At 38.5% G+C, this 21507-nt stretch overlaps 1 protein-coding gene across 5 annotated transcripts in view; it reads left to right on the forward strand.

The window, feature by feature from the left end:
• The window catches only part of CHD9 (chromodomain helicase DNA binding protein 9), a 77967-nt gene extending 56747 nt beyond the window's left edge, over positions 1-21220 (forward strand). For 3 of the 5 annotated variants that reach the window (XM_063410431.1, XM_063410434.1, XM_063410435.1), the window contains 19 exons: positions 407-603; positions 1381-1580; positions 2068-2227; positions 3147-3236; positions 4027-4130; positions 4253-4370; positions 5039-5096; positions 5451-5493; positions 5653-5872; positions 5993-6195; positions 6422-7330; positions 9434-9597; positions 10550-10822; positions 11573-11741; positions 12579-12718; positions 13198-13419; positions 14222-14350; positions 16333-16437; positions 17774-21220. In XM_063410431.1, coding sequence (XP_063266501.1) covers positions 407-603; positions 1381-1580; positions 2068-2227; positions 3147-3236; positions 4027-4130; positions 4253-4370; positions 5039-5096; positions 5451-5493; positions 5653-5872; positions 5993-6195; positions 6422-7330; positions 9434-9597; positions 10550-10822; positions 11573-11741; positions 12579-12718; positions 13198-13419; positions 14222-14350; positions 16333-16437; positions 17774-18631 — 4362 coding nt within the window. In that variant the 3' untranslated portion in view covers positions 18632-21220. The remainder of the gene's footprint in view (positions 1-406; positions 604-1380; positions 1581-2067; positions 2228-3146; positions 3237-4026; positions 4131-4252; positions 4371-5038; positions 5097-5450; positions 5494-5652; positions 5873-5992; positions 6196-6421; positions 7331-9433; positions 9598-10549; positions 10823-11572; positions 11742-12578; positions 12719-13197; positions 13420-14221; positions 14351-16332; positions 16438-17773) is intronic. The other 2 variants (XM_063410433.1, XM_063410432.1) reach the window with 2 other exon arrangements.
• The last annotated feature ends 287 nt before the right edge of the window (positions 21221-21507 follow it).

The raw sequence follows: 21507 nt of genomic DNA on the forward strand, positions 1-21507 counted from the left end.
CCCATTTCTCTGTCTGTAAAAAAAGTGACTAATTTTATAATACTGAAATAATATAATTATAATACTGAAAATTTTATAATACTGAAATCTGTGTCCTGTACTTGAAGACATTCCCCATGCATTTGATTCAAAAAGGTTTCAGTGCCCCTTTTCTCTCACAAAGACTGCAGAGTAGTCTGAGTATTGATACTCTGTTGTTTGTAACTAATGTACTGGCATTAGCATATGAAACTCATTGTTTGTTGCCTTAAATACCACAAAATGTTTTAGTTGCTCCATGGGTGTTCAGTGTCTTCAGGAAATAGCTGTGTATGACAAGAGATAGGAATGGTTTCTGAATTGAAGCCATGTACTTGAAAAAACTCACCAACTGTTTCTCTCACAAGATTTGTTTGCAATTTTGCAGAACAGCCTGGTTATTGATACCCCAAGAATCAGGAAACAAACACGGCCCTTCAGTGCTACAAAGGATGAGCTGGCAGAGTTGTCCGAGGTGGAGAGTGAGGGAGAGGAAAAGCCAAAGCTGCGGCGGCCGTGTGACCGCTCCAACGGCTACGGGAGGACAGAGTGCTTCCGTGTGGAGAAGAACTTGCTGGTCTATGGGTATGCTGGACCTCCTTCTTCTTTCTGTGTTTGAAAAATGTAGTTTCTTCCATGTAGTAAATTGTATTTGTGGAATAGCTTAACTCTATATTGGCAATAACCTGGTGTGTGTGCAGAGGATGGTTTTAAAACAGGAATTTGTCTTGCACCCCGTAATAAATATTCCTGACAATTTGCAATTAAAGAAACATTAAGAAAGAAGGGTGGAAAATCTTTCTTTAAATGAGAGTATAGCATTTAGCATGGGCACTACAGGAATCTCTCTAAAAATCATTTCAGTAAGTGCTGCAGGCAGGCTCAAGACTCCTTAAAAAATGTCTGAAATAAAGCCTCAGTAGGTAACTTGATTTTCATAATTGTAGAACATCTTGCACTTCTGTGAGGCACAAATAGGAACTGAGAATCTAACCAGTTATTTTAAGCATACTGAAATCAGATGAGTTGATTTGGAAATCAGATCTTAGGTCTTCTCTCACCCATCTTACAAGAAAAATAACAGCATCCTTGTCAGAATGAGTTCCCATCAGTTTTATGTATTTGAAATTTAAAACAATCATTCATATTTTTGTAGAGAGGCACTTTTTGTTTAAAACTCTGTTTTAATCACTTGGAGTTATTTTGCAAATGTTACTTTCTTATTTCTCCTCAGTAACTTAAGCTGAAAGAAAAAGATTAAAAGCTAAATATTTTAGAGGAAAATGCTCTTTTGTAAGAGAAGTCTGTAGCTACCCGGGTGTTTCACTTGCAGGTGCTGATTTGTGTTTCACTTTGGACTAGGTGGGGTCGGTGGAGAGAAATTCTGTCCCATGGTCGCTTCAAGAGGCAGCTGAATGAACACGATGTGGAGATCATTTGCCGAGCCCTGTTAGCCTATTGTCTTGTTCACTACAGAGGGGATGAGAAAATCAAGAGTTTTATATGGGATCTCATCACCCCAACAGAGGATGGGCAGACACGAGAGTTACAGAACCACCTCGGTAAGGACTTCATGTGTTCCTGCACTTAAACAGCTTAATAGATGTGTGCCTGTGGTACTGGGATAAAAACAGCTAAAACCCCTCTCTGAACACATCCTACTTGAAATAAATGGGATTTATTTCAAGCACACAATTCAACTGATGGGCAAAGAAGTGTCATTGCTGCTTTGCCTTGATTTGATGGCTTACCCTAATGGTGTTTGGTGTGAGCTTTCATTTCAGTTGGTAAGAACCTATTCTGTTCCATAGCAGGTGACAGACAGCACACTCCTCTTCTCCCCCTCTCCTGTTTGTCCTTACTGGTGATCTGTGCTCCAGAGGTGCTCTGAGACACAAGGACTCACATACAGAAACTGATGTTAGTGTTGTTCCTGCACTGCAGATCACAATATCTATATAGGATATAGGAACTATAAATATTGTGGGCATCTATATCTATATCTTTAATATTTTACCCTATATATTTTTAATTATTTACATTATATAGGCTTATCAGCCCCTGTGCCTAGAGGAAGAAAAGGAAAAAAAGTGAAGACCCAGGCTAGCACTTTTGATATACACAAAGCAGAATGGCTTCGAAAATACAATCCAGAGCATCTGTTGCAAGATGAAGGATACAAAAAGCACATAAAACACCATTGCAACAAGTAAGGATTACCTGAAATGTGAATGTCTTTCGACGTTTGTTTTTTCCTTCGAGTTTCTCATTGTCTTAGACTTTAGAATAGCTGTGGCAGTAGTAAAAGAGGTTTTACTGGTGTTACTTTGATTAGAATAAATGGGTTGTGGTGTATTTGGAGGTGAAGAGATGATTTCACATGTAAAGTAATTCTGTTACAATTTTTGATCTGTTTTTGTGTGTGAAGAGATCTCTTGCTAACATGTTTGGGATGCCTTGCAGCAGCCAAGGTACTGAAGAGTGGGAGTGCTTATCAGAGAGGCTGAAAGCACTGAAGTTGTTGCCCCTCAATCTTACATGCTGTTTCCCTGGCACTTTTTCTAGGCTTCAGAGGATCTGAGCTACCAGCTTGTGAAAGCTTAGTCATTCATGGCAGTGAATGAGCTTGGTTTACATAAATAATTTTTCTGTAGCAAAACTTGTTATATTCTTCTTGGACAATTCATAGAGCTGTAGTCAAGAACTGAGACAGAGCATGGAGAAGTAAAAGGGGGTCATGCACCAAATTGTGAGTGAGAAGGAATGGAGAGGTTAAGGGCAGGATGTCTCAGCCCACTCAGCCCTCTCTGAAGGCATGTTCTAAGCAGGAAAAGGGAAATAGCAATTTGTTCTTAGCAGTATTTGATCAAGTAAGTGAAGAGTGTTCTGCTGACCCTGGTGTTCAAGATTTGAAAGAAATTTAGCAATGAAACAATTTGTAAATGTGATGACAATAAAAAGTCTTAGGTCACCTGAGCTGGATGCTACCACCCTTAAAACTGAAATAAGTATGTTTTAGGAAAATTACTTGAAATCTCTGTAATATTACAAAAGAAAAAAAACCCATCCACAGTTATTGAAAGCTTTTAGAGTTCTAATATTTGTATTTTTCTTTTCTCTTTATTTAGGGTCTTACTTCGAGTAAGAATGCTCTATTACTTAAAACAAGAAGTCATTGGTAGTGAATTCCAAAAGGTCTTTGATGGAACTGATGCCAGGTGAACTACAGAGAGAGTATTTTTACTTGTTTATTTCAAATGTCAGATGAAAATTCAGAATCTGCCTAGACCTAAATAACAAATGTTAAAACTAAATGTGTTTATCCTCAGGCTGTGAGGAACATGTTTTTGTTTTCTCTTTGTTTACTAAACACTTCATCAACTTGACATGTGGAAGTCCTGATTCCTCTTTGAGTCTAGCTATATAAAGTAAAATAATATGAGTCAAATAGACTGAAAAAGCAAGTGAAAGATAGAATTATGTACTTGACATGATAATTGGCAGGTTTTCCCATGCGTTTGATTATGTGCTGTGTATTCCATTAGTGCCTTTATTTTTTTTTACTTTCTTTTTTAATGCAAGTATTGCTGTTTGAAAATTCTTGAACTCACTGCCACAGGAGCTTGTGGCAGATAGAAAGTTGTAATTTGATTCAGAAATACTGGTGAAGAGCAGTCCCTCTCATGCTGTTAAACACTGACACAGATAATCCTTGGTTTGCAAAGTTGTGCAAGCACAGGCTGCTGGGAGTTGAAGTTCACTGAGAGAGAAAGAATGTTGCTTATTGATTTTGCTTTTGTATTCTTCCCCTCTTACTGGTCTCAAATACAAAATACCAAGCAGTCTGGGTGTTTTGTATTGCTGGTTTTAGGGTTTTACTGTATTTGTGTGTTTGAAGAGAGAAGTTTCAAGTCCCACATAAGGTAGAAATGTATTAAGAAAATTAAAAAAATTATTTCTTCCTCTGAATTCTATTGATGTTAGTATACTCTTGGTGATTCTTTTTAGTGAAATTGATGTTTGGGTTCCTGAGCCAGACCACTCGGAAGTTCCTGCTGAGTGGTGGGATGTAGATGCAGATAAATCTCTTCTAATTGGAGTTTTTAAACATGGTGAGTAATGAGGGTAACTGTGTGTGTACAGTCCCCACACCCCAATATAAAAACACCCCACGCTCCATTTTTTTGTTTGTTTACTCTGGAAGTTGAATTTTTGCCTTTTTTTTCCTTTATAGGTTATGAAAAATACAACACTATCAGAGCAGACCCAGCTCTTTGCTTCTTGGAAAGGGTTGGAAAACCCGATGAGAAAGCAGTTGCTGCTGAACAGAGAGCAAATGATTATATGGATGGGTATGGAAGGGAATGTTTTGGGGCCTTAAAGCAAATTTGAATTTAGAACCTGTACCTTACTCTGTTCCAGACTGGTTTTACATGAGTTTGGTGTCATTGTTGTAAGGAATACTACTTTGATTTGACTCCATATGGTGCAAAATAGGAATGATACAACAACTACTGAAATTTGGGATTTCACAGTTAGGGGAAAAATGCAGTAACTTGTTATTAACCAGGATTTTTCCTTGTGTTGATTTATTAAAAATACTACTTAGACACTGAAGTGCAAAAGCGCATTCAGAGGTAAAGTGCTGTGGATGTGTTTAACTTGATTTCAGGTCAGCCTTTGATGTCTTAGTCTTGTGTAGCTGACCAGTGACCCCAGTAGATCAGTGTGAGAATTACTGATGGCTGCTGAAAGAGAGAGCTGCTTTTATTCATTGCCTCATCACTGAGGTTTCAGTTGGGGTCACAAAGAAAACCTTTGAATGATACAGTGACCTGGGGGGACCAGGATTCAAGCCAAAGTTGCTGTGAAATACTTTTTTCATTTCAAACAAAAAACTAAATACAGTTTCTTACTAAATTTAAATCAGTTTTGCTTTATTTAAAAGAGTGTAAGACATTTTCAGTTAGTAGTGTAAAATATTACTAAAATGGCTTCTTTTGTGTTGAAATTTTAACAGGGATGTAGAAGACCCAGAATATAAACCAGCACCAGCACTGTTTAAAGATGACATAGAGGTATAGTAGGCACCAATTCATAGCTCCTTTTGACACTCATTCACTTAGACACTTTAGCACATGTTCACTTGTAATGTAATACTTCCACCTTTTTGTTGAGCAGATTATTACTTCTTTTTCTGTATTTCTCTAAATTGGTAAAGCTTACTCCATGTGTTTCTGAAGTTGTCTGGATGGGTGAGAGGGAGAATTGTTGCATAGTTCTGTTGTATGCACTGTTAGCCATTTATCCAGACTGTTGCTTTTGTTCTTTGTCATATTCAGAAATTGTATGTTGTTGTAAGATGTATGTTTAACCTAAATGTCTGGAGAAAGCTGTATTTTAAATTATGCTCCACTTTTGGTTTTTTTCAGGATGATGTTTCATCCCCAGGTGATCTCGTAATAGCAGATGGAGGTAAATCCATAAAACTTCAAATCTGAGCCAGTTGCTTTTGTGTTTTGAATTGTTTAAATCTTGTGATTCTTAGCTAAAACATAAATTACCTAGTGTAGAACCACAGACACCAGCAGTGATCAACTTCTTCATTTTTCCCATGACTTGGTTTTCATCTAGATGGACAAATGATGGAAGGGGACAAAGTCTATTGGCCCACTCAGTCTGCCTTAACAACGCGCCTGCGCCGCCTGATAACAGCTTATCAACGGACGAGTAAAAACAGGCAGGCCCAGCAGATCCAGCCAACATTCCCAGTACAAACCAGTATGATGCAGCTTCCATATGAAGAAGCTGCACTAAATCCAAAGATGGCTGCTAAGATTGAAAGGCAGCAAAGGTATGTCCAGCATGAAAATGAACTTTTTCAATCCGCCCTTATGTAAAAAATGTTAAAGACATAATGTGTGAAACAGTGAAAAAGTTGACAGAATTTCGTATCTCTTTCTTGCTGGTCAAGATGGACAAGAAGAGAAGAAGCTGACTTTTACAGAGTCGTGTCCACATTTGGAGTGGTGTTTGACCCTGAAAGGGGACGGTTTGATTGGACCAAGTTTCGAGCAATGGCTCGGCTGCACAAGAAGACTGATGAGAGCTTGGAGAAGTACCTGTATGCATTCATGTCAATGTGCAGGAGGGTCTGTCGTCTCCCCTCAAAAGAAGGTGGGTGTCTATGTTTGTACTTTTTAAATTTATGTTGTCGGTGCTTGACTTGAAAAGGTTTTTCTTTCATGTGTTGGAAGATAAAAATGGGGAGGAAGAATTAAGGAAACATTGCGAGAGGAAAATTAAAAGCTTGTAATGAGGAGACATAAGTGATTAGAGTTGTCTAGCTAAAGTGCTGATGTGTTGGTTTTGGCAGGTTCTCATTTGTTTTGTTTTGATGCAGAGCTCGTGGACCCAAACATTTTTATCCAGCCCATCACAGAGGAACGCGCATCCCGGACCTTGTACCGCATCGAGCTGCTGCGGAAAGTGCGAGAGCAGGCCCTCAGACACCCCCAGCTGTTCGAGCGGCTGAAGCTGTGCCAGCCAAACCCAGACCTGCCTGTCTGGTGGGAATGTGGGACTCACGACAGGGATTTGCTTATTGGAGCTGCTAAGCACGGAGTTAGCAGGACAGATTATCATATCCTTCGTGATCCGGAACTCTCATTTATGTCTGCCCAGAGGAACTATAATCAAAACAAAGTGGCTCTCTCAAGGACTTCTACTCCACTCTTGCACCAGTACCAGATGGCATTATCTGCTTCTCCTCTGACACCTCAGTCAAGACTGTCAGATGCTAAAGTGAATGCTTTTGAGGACACAAAAGCTAAAAATGAAAATCTGAAAGAGGACCCTCAGTCTTCTGAAGAGGAATCTATGTCCACAGAGGAGACACAGACAATACTGAAATCGGAACCTTTGAGTCCCAAAAATGGCACCCCAATACAAATGACAGACCACAGACCTAGCGTGAAGGCTGAGACAGACAGGCGCATGGTGGCAGCAAGGACAGAGCCTCTGACTCCAAACCCCGCTTCCAAAAAACAGAGAGTCAGCAAAAGGGGGTCTGACTCTAGCTCTGACTCAGACTCTGACTCAGATAGATCATCCTGTTCTTCCAGGTCATCATCTTCATCCTCTTCGTCTTCCTCATCTTGTTCCCACTCTCGATCTGGCTCTAGCTCTTCATCATCTTCATCCTGTTCTTCAGCATCTTCATCCTCCTCCTCATCGTCCTCATCATCATCGTCGTCGTCATCATCATCGTCTGAAGAGAGTGATAGTGATGAAGAGGAGGCACAAAAACGTGGTATGTGTGTAGTCTTACTTCTGCAGTATAACTCTTAACTGAACTAGTTTATTCTTAATGGAAAAATGTCTAAAAAAGGCTATTAAATCCCACAGAAGTAAACTTTGTTAAACATTAAGTAAATGTAAATAAACATATTTGCTTGATTCTTCCAAGTGAGTTGGAAGAATTTTAAGAATACTGCTTTTTGTTTGCTTCAGATCAGTGCCTTGGGTGTGGTTCTTAGGATGTGTTGACTGGCTCCCTAAGCAAGGTTGCTGTGCATGTGGTTCATGTGTGGGAGAGTGGAATGGACAGCGTTCTCTGGATATATACTCTGTGTGTGCATTCTCTGCTGTGGGTTCTTCTCTTTCTAAACAGATCCTTTAGGTTTCCCTGTTTGTTTTTTCCACTCTTGCTCACCTGTCTATGTAGCTTCCTCATTGTTCTTTCATGAAACCTGCAAGCTTCCTTTTGTCCAAACTCGATTCATGTCAGCTGCTTTCTACTGTGAACTGGAGGTGCCCAAACAATGTTTTTGCACTGAAAATTTTCAAACACTTAAAAACTTTCCCAAAAAATCCCATTAAAATACTGCTTAGGCAAGACTGTGATGACTGCAACACATAAGACCACATAACATAGACAGTGAAAGCTTCAAACTAGAAGCAAAAACCTCTGATAAAGTGATTTAGAGTTTTTAATAACCCAGGCATTCATTATTTAATATACTCCTTACTTTGCTGCTGTGAAGTGGCCTCTACTTCCCCTCCTGAAACTCAGAATGTGGAAAGATTTCTCTGTGTGATAGAGAAGGGAGGAAAATGAAGGTAGACAGTGGAATTAAGAACCTATTTTTTTCCAGTACCTAAGGCAAAAAGGACATTGTCTTATCAGATGGATCTTCTTGTCCATGAAAATGACAGATGGAAACCATGGGGTTAATTTACTGGGGAGATAATTACTGGGCAAGTGAAATGCCACTTACAGAAAATTACTAATATGCTGCTGCCTGGAGCAGGGAAAGGATATTTTTAGAGGAAACAGTTGTGTGCAAACAGTAAAGCAATGACAGCAAAGGAATACTTATTTAACATAAATATTCAGCTAGAGATTGTGGATACCATGGGTATGCTACAGGTCCAAATATTAGGCTTGTTTTGTGCCAGCTCAGTCTGTTCAGGCAAGTAATCCTGCCTTCCTCAGACTGCAGAATTCCATAAATCAGTTTGCCTTTTTGTTTTGGTTTTTTTTGGTGATTTTGCTGTTGGTGTTGAAGAGACTGGTAAATGCTGGAAAGTTCACTTAATTTCATCTGTATTTTAATTTTAAGCACAGGTTTTATTTCATTGGTTGTACAATGGCAATGATCCTTTGGCATACTTTCCACATTTGAAGCCTAAAAGGAGTGCTGGATTCTGTCAGATGACTCAGTACAGAGCTATTGTTAAGGACAAATTCAATTTCTGAAGAGCTGCCCCTCTTACTCCTTGTGCTGATGAAGTAGTTACATTTTCAGGCAACACTTTTTTTGTTTTTGTTTCCCCATGTCATAGTGAAACTTCTGTTGCTGTCTGGATGGAGGCAGAATTGAAGTACCAATGATGAAATATAAGAAAGTCAGAGGACACATTGGAAAGATAATAGGAAAAAATCCTCAGTGATTAAAAATTGACCAATTGAATTATGCTCAAGGCATGGAACATCCAGTATTCCATGCAGTAAATGAAATGGGCTGTTCTTTAAAGTACTGTCCTGATGGGTTTGCCATGTGCTGGTGATAGACACCTTTGATTTCAAGTTAATTCTATACTTTAGTGAATGTTGTCTTACAAAGGAAATACGTTAAGTGAAGACTGTCTAATGTTGGATTACTCTGAAGCATGTCTGTCTCCAAATAGCTGAATGTTCGACATCTTAAGCTTTAAAATATTAACAGGAATATGTGTGGAATTTACATCCCTAGAAAAGGATCAGCCTGAAAAACCTAAGAGATTAATTCTTCAGTTTAACTTTGTGTTTGGACTTTCTCTGAACATTGTTGTGTGTGTTTTGTTCACCTGAACCTCTTACAGTGAGTGTTTAATTCCCTTACAACATAATGCTTTTGATGGTTTTATTTAGCAGAAGGAACTCCACATATAAAAGCCTATGATGAAGAGAGTGTGGCCTCTCTGAGCACCACACAAGATGAGACACAAGACAGTTTCCAGATGAACAATGGGACACCAAATTCTGGTTATCTCCTACAAGGTGGATACATGTTGGCTGCATCCTACTGGCCAAAGGCAAGTTCATAATGCAACTTTGAAAACCAAAGTAGTAGTTAAAAGTGGGGTCTAACATTAATATTCTGTTAAATATGTTAGAACCAAGAGACAGGGAAAATAGCTGTAGTGTTTGAGCTTCAGGACCTTTTAGCTGTTGTTATGTTGACTCCTGAAACATGCATTTAAATCTAGATACTACTTTTCATGATTTTTGAAGGGGAGCGTAACTTTAATGTCATAGGTGCTTGGAACGTCGTGAAAAGTTATATCTAAAGTGTAAAAAGTTGACTTACATCAAATATAAGGGAGAGTCTTGATCTCAGAAATAAGTGTTTGCCTACAGAACTTGTAATTTTAGCAGTCACAAGTTTTATTTGACAAATAACTGTGAAATGATCAGAAAATCCAATCGTCTCTGTGGTCCTCATGTGCTTAGCTGAGTTTATTGGGACTTGAGAACTGTGTATTTTGGAGGTATGTGAAATGTTATCTGTGTTTGGTGTCCAAAGGATGGGAATGAGGAATTACATGGTTTTGGCAGTTAAAAGGAGACATGAAGAATAGTCTGTAGATTTGGTTTTATAAGTGTTATTTGCTGTTTGTTATGGTGCTGCTCACAGGTTCACATCCTGCTAGCAGTGAATCAAAGCCAGACATACAAATACTGTTTTGGTAGTTACCATAGCTTTCCTTTAAAAATCAGGGAGATAGTGTATTGCAATTGTTTGCCAGATCTGTATAGATGAGAGAAATTGTATATTTGTGTAGAGGTACATAGTGAAATTAAGCACAGAAGTGGTTTCAGGGATTTACAGGGTATGAGTACAGATCTAGGAACTTCAAAATCTTCAAGTCCAAGTCCAGTGGTAAAAATGTTGTATTTCTCTTCTCTGTAGAATTAAGAGCTAATCCATAAATGTAACAGTGTCAGTAAGCACTGATGTTACAAAATTGTTTTCTCTTTTTGCAGGATCGAGTTATGATTAACCGCCTGGACAGCATTTGTCAGACAGTGCTGAAGGGTAAATGGCCTTCAGCACGAAGGAGCTACGACAGCACCACAGTGGCATCGTTCTACACCACCAAACTCCTGGACAGCTCGGGGGCAGCTGCAGAGTACAGCGAGCCCAGTGCACCCACACCCCCTCTTGCAGCTGTCAAAGAAGAATATGACCAGTCACCCCAGCTGTCAAAGGTGAAGAAGCATGTACGAGAAAAGGAGTTTACAGTGAAAATCAATGACGTATGTTTATTTTTATTGCCCTAGGACCTGGTTGCGATTGCGGTGTGCGGCATGCTTTACCTGCAAGTGGCTGCCTGCTCTCACTCTCACTTCTTCACACACTTGTTTGTGGGTATTTGGGTCTGCTGCTTCTGGGCACTGAGTGTTTGGGGTTTGGTTTGGTTTTTTGGGGAGGGGGTTTTTCTGTGTTCTTTTTTTTCTTTTTCTTTTTAATTTGCATAATCCGCTGGAAGGAATCATTTTTGTCTCTGAATTGAATTTTTGCCATACTGATGCTTCCTCAGACAGCTTGTTTTATGCTGTTTCTAACAAATCTGGTTAGTATAAAAAGGTACTTCTGCTGTTCAGCTGTTTTTAAACATTTCAACAAGCATTTTATTATTTCTTGGTCTTTTAGAGGATTACAGGAAAATTTCCTGGTTTAAAAGCAGGCTTCAAACATTTTGTTTATCTGTAGTTTGAGACCTGTTTGTAGCACATAAAAAATATGTGACTATTTGCTCTTGTAGTTGGGTCTAGAACTGGAGTCCGGAGGTAAACATTTTTTACCAGTGTCTGGATTTTTCGATTCAGATGAAATTTCTGTTCAAATTCTGCTTTTACATGGAAGAGCAAGATTGTATAAGGTCTAACACAGTGTTTTCATTCTTTCTCAGTTCTGCTGGAGTAACTGTATGTGAGAACCCTGATAATGAAGTAGTTATTTCTGCTTCAGCAGAAGCTCTTCTAACCCTGGCATTTATTTAACAGGAAGGTGGTTTGAAATTGACTTTTCAGAAGCAGGGACTGTCTCAGAAAAGGCCATTTGAAAGTGAGGAGTGTGCATTGGGTCAGCAGCAATATCTGGCTCGGCTACGTGAACTCCAGAATGCTTCAGAAACCAGCCTTGTCAACTTCCCAAAATCACTTCCCAAATCAGGTACATAACACACCAGAGAGCAGAAGGGTAATCTAGGATTAAATCTTCTGGGTTCTTCTGTTGATGTCCATGAATTGGCAGTGGAAGAGAGATGTTGTTCTAAACTGCAGTCTGGAGAAATTCTCTCCAGTGTAGAGGCATTCTCCAGTTTGGAAAACCTGATACTTTATCCCAGTTTCAATTACTGTAATGTTCATTTATTAGAATGGTGCCATTATGCACTGTAAACCCCCTCCAGAGAAGATATTAATAATTATAAAATGCATCATGGTACGATGACGGTAATCAGTTTAACTCAGAACTTAATGTGGCAATTTCGTAAGTAAAGATGAAGAGTTCCAGATTTATGTCACTGCTAATTTGGACTCTTCAAAATCTTTCTTCTGTCTCATATAAAGAGGCAGTGGAGAATAATAATCTAGATCAAATTTTTGCTTAAAATACTAGAAATTGTTAGAAATGGGTGTTTAATTTAGGCCAGCTTCTGCTTAAATTTTGCAACAAACCATTCACGTCTTGCTAAACATTTATTTAGGGATTTCTGCCTCTCTGTGTCAATGATATCAACAGTTTTCAGTGGCTGTCATCCCTGTACAGATTAATTTGGAGGGGGTGGAGGGGCAGTAATGAAATTTTCATAGTAGAGTGGCTTTCAGAGCCTGATATTCATGATGCTTTAAACAGTCATAAAACAAAGGGCAATTTATCTTAGCTGTTACATGTAGAAATTACATGCACTCACACTAATTGAAATAATTTGATTTCCTTTTTTTTATTCAGACATGTTTCTCTTTATAAACAAGAATCTGACACAAGTTTTATTGCATCATTTGTTAGGTACTTCCAGTCACTTAACAGCCAGTGCCAATGGAGTCATTGTTGACAGTCAGCCTGTAGTCAAAAAGAGACGAGGGAGAAGGAAGAACGTGGAGGGGGTTGATGTCCTCTTTATGAATAGAAATAAACAGCCTAACCATGTAAGTAAACTTGATTTTGTATCTATAAAATAAGATCAAAATTATTATTATTATTAGGGCCTTAACTGAGCATAACCAGCTGTCTCTGTTCCACAGAAACTTGTAATCAAGACTTTTGGGTTTGGGATATTTTTTGCTGATAGTTTATGATTACACAGATGACATCTGGTAGTTTCATTCAAATATTAAATATATACAATATCAATAACTATTTTTAAAATATAACTTGAATCGTGATGAACTTCAACAGTGTATTATTAAAAATTTGTGGCTTGGCACAGCAACACGTGGACATGCCTTCTTGTAATATCTGTTATGGGACCTGATTAGGCAGTGACTTGAAGGGATTTCTGTGGCATGAGCAGTGCCTGAGTCCTTGAGTGTGATCTGCAAAACCGTGGCTTTCATTGACTCACATGTGAAATAATTGTGGTGGTTTGTTTTCAGTACAGTAAATCAGATGTTTTTAATTTCTCCAGGTTAATCCAGGTGTTAACTCCTGCCAGGTTGCTGCAGGAATAAATCCAGCACTCACTTACACACAGTCCCAAGGCATGCTCGATGCAGAGAGTCCAGTTCCTGTTATTAACCTAAAAGATGGAACAAGGCTTGCAGGGGATGATGCCCCTAAAAGAAAAGATTTAGAAAGGTGGCTTAAAGAACATCCTGGATATGTTGAAGATTCAGGAGCTTGTATCCCTGTGAGTATTCCTTTCACCTCTCCCTAGCTAAATAGTAAAATATTGCACATATGATGTATTTGAGTTTGTATTTTATGTTACAGGGAATGATTTCCTTGTTCTTCTGTTCCACGTAGGAAAAAGAAAATGTCCATTTCTTTTTCCAGTGTGAGATCTGCAAGCCTTCCTTTTGTCTCACAAATGTAATTGCCAAGAAAAGCAGTACTAAATTAAGACAATTGATTTTTGTATTTTTTTTTTCACTTACGATTTAAACAACTATCTAGGATAAGAAAACTCATATTACCATGATACTGATGATGGGAGCTGAAAATGGTAACAGCATATTTAGTGATGTGCAAGAGGATTAAAGAACTTACTGTGGAATGTATCTCATACCTACAATACAGTGCTGTGGTAGTGGTGTTTGTGTGGGTATGATCTTCTCCTGCTGTTACTTCTGAATTTGGAATTTGTTAATGTTTAGCAGAATGTGAGAAAATCATGTGTGTGATATCTGGAATAACAACCTTACTTCTCCATGAAGATAATATAAAACAGCAGCAATCTTCCAGACAGTTAAAGCACTGTTGAAAACTGAAAAATCTGTAAAGCAATGGGCAGAGGCATCAGAGAGATGATGTAGTGCTGTTTACTGGGCTGCTTATTAAATGATTGTGATTAGTAAATAGGTACTGGTATTAAAATATTTCTGAAGCTGGCTTCAAATTAATGCCTGACTCAAGAGAATGTACAGAGATCTTGCTGTTTTTAAAGCAGTTATATCAGAAAGATAATTGGCTTTTTAATTCCTTTGTAACAGAGGATGCAGCTGCACGATGGGAGGCCCAAACAAAAAAGACACCGTTGTCGAAACCCCAATAAACTGGATGTTAACAGTTTAACTGGTGAAGAACGTGTTCAGCTCATAAACAGAAGAAATGCAAGAAAGGTATTTCTGATACTGTTCCCGTTCTGATACTCCCCAAATGAAAAGTTACTCAAATGAAAAACTTGATGTACTAGATAAAATTTTCCCAGTATACAAATGCAAAGTTTTTGTTTTAAAGTTTTGGCACAGAACAAAAAAGTCAATTACAGTCTTCTAGTAAATTTTTATCAACTATGAAATTATGTAAGATACAGATAGAAACTTAGCCCATGGTTTATAGAACTGAACACTCGGTATGCTGCAGCATTTGTGCCATTGACTCAGACAGAGGCAGGGCCACTGAAATACATGTTCAAAATACATGATCAAAGTGGCCTCATCAGAAGTTCAAGATTTTTTGTAATCTTCTCATTATTATTTTTGACACAATTAAAATTGTATTAGTATATCTGGCATAGAAACTTGCTCTTTGGAATTGAGGGAATCCAGTGTATTGAATTATTTTGCTTTTTGGTTTTTTCAGTAATGTCTGGTGTTTGCCCTTTATGGATCCACCAGTAGGTATTGGCTGTCAGTCACATTTCTGTGTGAAATGGTAGGGGAACAGGAGAACAAAAGGAGAGTTCTTGTGTGAAAAGGCAGCAGTGGAAGATGTGAGAGCAGGCATTGAATTGAATTTTTGTACAGGTGGTCAAAGTTTGGGAACAGCACAATGCATTTGAATAGGCTCTGGGGGAGGCTAAAGGCAATATTCAAGAGAAGCATGCAGAACATTAAACATTACTGGTGTCTGTTGAACAGATGTGACCAGATGTGTGTGATGGTGTCTTTGAATGTCAGTGTAGCACCAGAGAGCAGTCCAGGGGAATCTTTGAGCTGTTGTGTCTATGTATGGAGCATTTTCCCTTTCCCTCGTGGCACTGCCAGCTTCTTTTTGTTAGAGCTGCTACAAGGGAAAGCAGGATGGGGCTTTTTTGTGTGCTGCTATATTAAGGTCAGGAGCTTTGTCCATCTGTACAGGAGGGCGAAGCAGAATTTGAGTCTTTAATCTCTTCAGTGTATTGAGACAGCAGCTCTAAAGGGGAACCAGAATGGTTGTGAGCCTCTTGAAACTGAGATCCATGGCTGCTCTTCAAAAGCTGTGCCCTGAGGGATCTTGTCACAGTTGAGGATCAAGGAATGATCTCTGTTTACTGGGAAAACCTGTGTTTTGTGATGGCTTTTTTCCCCTCAAATTTCCATGACATAGTTGGTTCTTGGATACTTTATTAATCTCAGTTTTTCCATGTGTAAGTTCTCTACAATTTCTCTGTGACCAAACCCATTTTTTCTCATTTTCTTTTCTAGTTCTGTAATACTTTGAGTAGCAGGGAGAGAGGGACCAAAAGTAGCCTAGAAAATATAAGTTTAAGTTACAGTTTATAGAGAAAGTTAAGCAGAAACTGGATTTTTTTTCCTTCTGGATCTGAATAACGCCTCATTAATTTAAAAGCTTACTTTCTGCTTGTATGCTTTTATTAGGATATGCTGTTCAGTAACTTTTACTTGGCATTTTTGCATGAAAAAAAACACAGTAACTTACTTCATGATGACAAAGCCTCTTAAAAGAAGTATTTTTAGAAGTTGACTGAAATGAGAGAGTAGGATTTATATATTGGAAAAAGGAAAAGTTTAACAGGGTTGTACTTACAACCTTCTTGGTAATACTTGGACCACTGTTCTTGGTTCATATGGTTGCTCCTCCATTCATTGCATGTCTGAATAAACATTAAATATTAAACATTAGTGGGAATGTTTAATACTGAAGTCTCAAACTGAGTTCAGTAGGTGAGTTTGAGTTTAGTAGATTCAGAACAAATCACATACACATCTGTCACCAGGAGTCATCCAAAAGCTGCATCGTGCTTAGTGATAATTTGAAGTGAGGCTTTATTTGTACTGTGTTATTTAAAAAGCAAAAATAAAATCGTGTCAAGTGTTAATGTTGCCTTTTTTCTTATCAGTTGGCACATATTCACTGACTTCTGTTTTCTGCTTCTCAGGTTGGGGGTGCATTTGCTCCCCCTCTGAAGGATTTGTGCAGGTTCTTGAAAGAAAATCCAGAGTATGGAGTGGCTCCTGAGTGGGGAGAAGTTGTAAAACAGTCTGTGAGTATTTGCAGAATAAGCTAACCATGACATGAAATGTATCTGAAAGGAAGCAAAGCAAACAGAAAAAATAATGCATGCCAAGAGGTGTGATTTTCATTTCTGGTGTTACATTAACAGCAAACGTGAGTCAGTGTCAGCTTTCTGCCAGCTTAGTTCAGTAAATGCTTTGCTGGCACAGCTAGAGTAGGAGAAAGGGGTGGAACAGTGACTGGCAACCCCAAATTAGAGATTTTGTTGAAGATGCTGTAATACAGTGACTTTTCATGTCCTAAATATAGCCCAGTTGCTTTTAGGAAAGGTATTAGCCAAGAGATCATTTAATAATGAGAATACTTTGTCTAAGAAATCCAGTTGGGAAGAAAAAATGTGTAATTTTAGTGTGCACCTTTGAGAAATTAGGATAGTGATAGATAACTATCAGTCTTGCCTTGAAGATAAGGACATATTTTGAACTTCAAAAAGTTATGTTGTATATTGTGTACCTCTGAATAGAGGTATCAATGATAGCAGAATTACCTTGAGAAAGTAGTGGTTATCTGCAGTAGAGAAGAACAGGACTTTGAGTTCTGAATTCCTCTAGTTGTATTAAGTTAATATAAATTAGAGTTATTTGCTGGGGAAAAAGGGCAGTTGTACTGTGCTGTTGAGTAATGTTTGATCTTACGATTGCCATTGTAAAAAGGAAATTCCGAGACAATACATTTTGAAGGGAATATTGATATTCATAGCAATTTTTTGTTGTTAGGTTGGAGGTCTTAATTGATGAAACAATACTTCACTTTAGAGAAGTAATACTAAGTACTCTAATACTTTAGAGATCCTAAATAGAAGTAATGTGAATTTAATATAAATTTGAGTCTTTTTTTGTTTATTCTTCAGTTTATGATGAGATGAAATACAAGGACATTAAGAAGACACTAGCAAAAGTGAAAAGGGCTCAGGGATTGTTTGTCTGTGTGCAGTCACACATATTTAACTTTAAACTGAAAACTAATTAAACTGTCAAGTGATTGCTGTGTGATAATATTTCAAAGCAATGATGGTTTAGATCTTAGATTGAGCTTGCTCCTATAATTAGCTATATTTGGCTTGATGTACCAGGAAACCATGAAGGGTGAGTTAGCAGAGGGTGTGAGAAGATCTGTGGTGTGCCCTCACAGACAGATGGGCCTTTGGGTGTTTGGGATGTGCTAGCACAAAGTCATCACAAATTCAGGGAGCTGTCTGGGGATTAGGCCTTTGACACTGTTCTGTACGCTCGAGTCCTCCGTTTGTTGTTGCTTCGCCATCTTTGAGCTTGCAAACCACTGAAGTGCCGCTGTGTCTCCCTCAGGGCTTCCTCCCCGAAGGCATGTTTGACCGCATCCTGACGGGCCCGGTGGTGCGGGAGGAGGTGAGCCGGCGCGGCAGGCGCCCCAAGAGCGAGATCGCCAAGGCCACGGCGGCCGCGGCCGCCTCCGCCAGCGCCGCCCTCAACCCCCTGCTGGCCAACGGGCTGCTCCCGGGCGTGGAGCTGCCCGGCCTGCAGGCCCTGCAGCACAACCTGCAGAACCTGCAGTCGCTGCAGGTGACGGCGGGACTGATGGGAATGCCAGCCGGCCTGGCTGCCGGAGCTGAGGCCAAGAGCGTGGCTGCCATGTTCCCCATGCTGCTGTCAGGGATGGCTGGATTACCAAACCTGCTGGGCATGGGAGGGCTCCTGACAAAGTCGGCGGAATCCGTGTCGGAGGAGAAAAAGGGAAACGATTCGAAGGAGACGGATACAAAGAAAGAAAGGACAGAAGACCAAAATATGGATACTGGTGGTGAAAACTCTGTTTCAAGTTCTCCTTCAACATCCTCTGCCACTGCAGCTGCCAATCCTCTCTCTCTTAACCCTTTACTTTTGTCCAACATACTTTACCCAGGGATGCTTCTCACTCCAGGCCTTAATCTTCATATCCCAGCTTTGTCTCAGTCTAATATTTTTGATGTACAGAACAGTGAAAGCAATGACACAGGCTCAGCCAAGCCCACAGAAGAAAAGGAGGAAAATTCTAGGGTTAGAGATCAGGAAGACAAAGGGGGAACAGAGCCAAGCTCTCACAACGAAAACAGCACAGATGAGGGTTCAGAGAAAGCAGATGCTTCATCTGGATCTGACAGTACATCGTCTTCGTCTGAGGATTCGGATTCGAGCGATGAAGACTGACCCCAGACTCTGCACTTAAATTATAAACTGATTTTGAATTTATTCTTTAATTATTTCATTGTAAATAACCCAGTGTTGAGTGCATCAATGATTTACTGACCGAACATTTCAGTATTTGTTTAGAAGTGCAAACTGCTTTCAGAGACGTTTTGCATGTAATATTTCTTGAAGTTCATAAGTTTCTGAACTTGTATGTACTATCAAATACACAATGGTGTAAAATTACAACAAAAGGCATTATAATTTTGTTGGGGGGTTAATTTTATGAAAATAATGCTCAAGTAAGAGCTGTATATTTAATATATTTGCAGTGAACACAGAATACTTTATGCATATTATTGATTTAATTTGAATATAGTTTTACAGCCTCCTTGACACTTATAATTTACAGATCAAAACTCAGCAATAATTTGGGCAGCTAATGAATGTCATGAAAGCTGTAGAATCTACATCACCATCCATTGCTTTAATTACATGAAAATGCTCTAGTGTTGTGATGCACTGCTGTTTCCAATTCAGGTACAAGTGTGTTTAAAAGAAGATAAATTTTTCCCAATCAGCCAATTAAACTGGCTACCTGTTACCTCAGCTGAGTTAGTTTAGGAAGTTTACATTGGTTTCTATTACTTGTTTTCAGGTTTTGTTTTGTTTTTTAAAGACATCCTGTATAGCATGTTAAAATCTGAGTTACTTGAGATAAGACTGTTGGGGTTTTCTTTCCCCCTTATTGCAGCTGTTCTCTTTGACAGCACTAAGGGGAAATCAAAGCAAAAACTGTCTTAGCTCATGCTACTTGGCACCACGTAGGTCTATTTAGTTTACACCTTGCAAAGTTTTGGGCTCCCTCTGCAGAATTAAAAGTCCCAAAATGAGGAGTAGTTTCCCCAAGACTCAGAAGAGGCAAACTGTCATAAAGTGCCACTGAAAAGACCTTTCAACACTGCATAATTCATGTAAAAATTGTTTGTTTGCTTTGTTTGTGTAGATTTCTATTTGTGTTTTATGTCATAAAACCTCCTGGAGTTCCCAGTTAATAATGGTAAATAAAGTACAGATAGTTTTGAACTCCTTTTGAGTTTAAACTTCTCTGCAGATTTAAATCTGACTAAATATTAAATATTATCCAAAATCATTATTGGGATATCACTTCATATATTATGCTGAGTTACCCACTAAAGAAAAAAGCACTTTGAATAGTAAGGAAGACAAATTTTTCCTAGAAACCACAGTTACAGGGCATAAGGCATCTGTTTTAAGTCCAAATCCTTAGAACCCTTTACTATATAAAATCTGTCTAAGATTTGATATGTGATATGATTCCTCCTTCTTCTTAAGCTGCTATTACTCTGACACGGTCGAGGCCCAGATTCACATTTACAGAACTCCTGAACTGACTGAGACTTCAGTTGACCTTGGTTCCATCCTTACGGTCCAAGAATAGGCAAGTGTTAAGAGAAAATAGATACAGGTACTAGTGAAAGTCATGGAAAAAGCTTTACAAAGGGATAAATTTAAAAAGAAAAAACAAAAACTGTATATTTTGATATAGTTCTGTTGCTTGCTTGTACAGTAAAACAACTGTGTTGTTTTTTATCAAGAACTTTACCAATGAAATATAAGTTTCTATGTGCAAAATAACTAGCCCCATGATTAGAAGCAGTATTAGATGTAATTACACAATTATACAAGTACCATTTGGATTGTGCTGGTTACGTATTTTCCCAGATAGTATTCTGATTTTTGGCCCTTCATGCAGTGTCTTAGCAATAGTGAAAATCAAAAACTGCCAAGAGAAGGGGGTAGCCAATTCATCATTAAAATAAAAAGTATTTCATATTTAATATTTTGCCCTTTGTAATATAGCACTTTTATTTAACTAGGATGCATCTATGAAATAGCCAAAGTTTTACAAGCAGTTATTAACTTCGTTTGCTGATGGAGTATGTCAACAATACCATCACTTCCCACCCTTCCCCCACAAAACAAGTCCTAAATCTTGTGGCTAAAACCTAATTTATATCAGATTTATGAAATAAAGTATTTTCCTATTATGGTCAAGTAAGTTTGGTTACTGTTCTAGTGATTCTTTCTATGTAATAAGGCAATTACAGTTTGAAGTAATGAAGGCTGGTGTAGACTTGAACATAATTATATTTGGGTTATTTTTCATCAGTTTGATCCAGAGGGGGAAAAAGTGTCCCACTGTCAGCTAAACTATATGCAAATACGGTTGTATAAAGTTAAGGGTTATAAGGAAACCTCAGTAGAATTACACTAATACTGAAGTTAAAATTAAAAGGATATCCAAGGTGATGATAAAGTGTGTGTTGGTAGTTACTAAAAAAACCTTAGCTGTTATTGCCTTGTATTTCTATCCCTTGTTTCAGGCTTCATGATCCAAGTCTTAGTCCAGGTTTTTTTTGGACATTTGCAATATTTGCCAGTTGTGTTCTGTGTAGTCCGAATTTGCTTTCTGTAGTTGAACAAGCGTCTTAAAAAGTCATTTGTAATTTATTGAATTACTTTCTATGATGTTCTATAGAGCAAATGGAAGTTTAATTATTTTTTATTAAACATATTCTTTGACTACCCGTGATGTCAGCCTCAGTATGTGAAAGTAATGCTGTGTAAGGATTAAACATGAATCTTCTAGCAGGAAAACTCAAGTTTCAGTGCTAAGTTTTAAAACTGAAATTATTCTTAAGACCTTAAAAAAACCCTGCAAACAAGCCAAGGATGTAACACTCACACCTACTGCCCAAAACCATGGTTCACTCTTCTGTAATTCCACTGGGAATCAATTGCCTCTAATTCTCTTGCCTTACAGTCAAAACCAGCTGTTATTCACACCCTTCAGAATTTACAGCTAGAAAAGA

The sequence above is a fragment of the Prinia subflava genome, chromosome 13 (assembly GCF_021018805.1).
Source record: "Prinia subflava isolate CZ2003 ecotype Zambia chromosome 13, Cam_Psub_1.2, whole genome shotgun sequence".
NCBI lineage: Eukaryota > Metazoa > Chordata > Aves > Passeriformes > Cisticolidae > Prinia > Prinia subflava.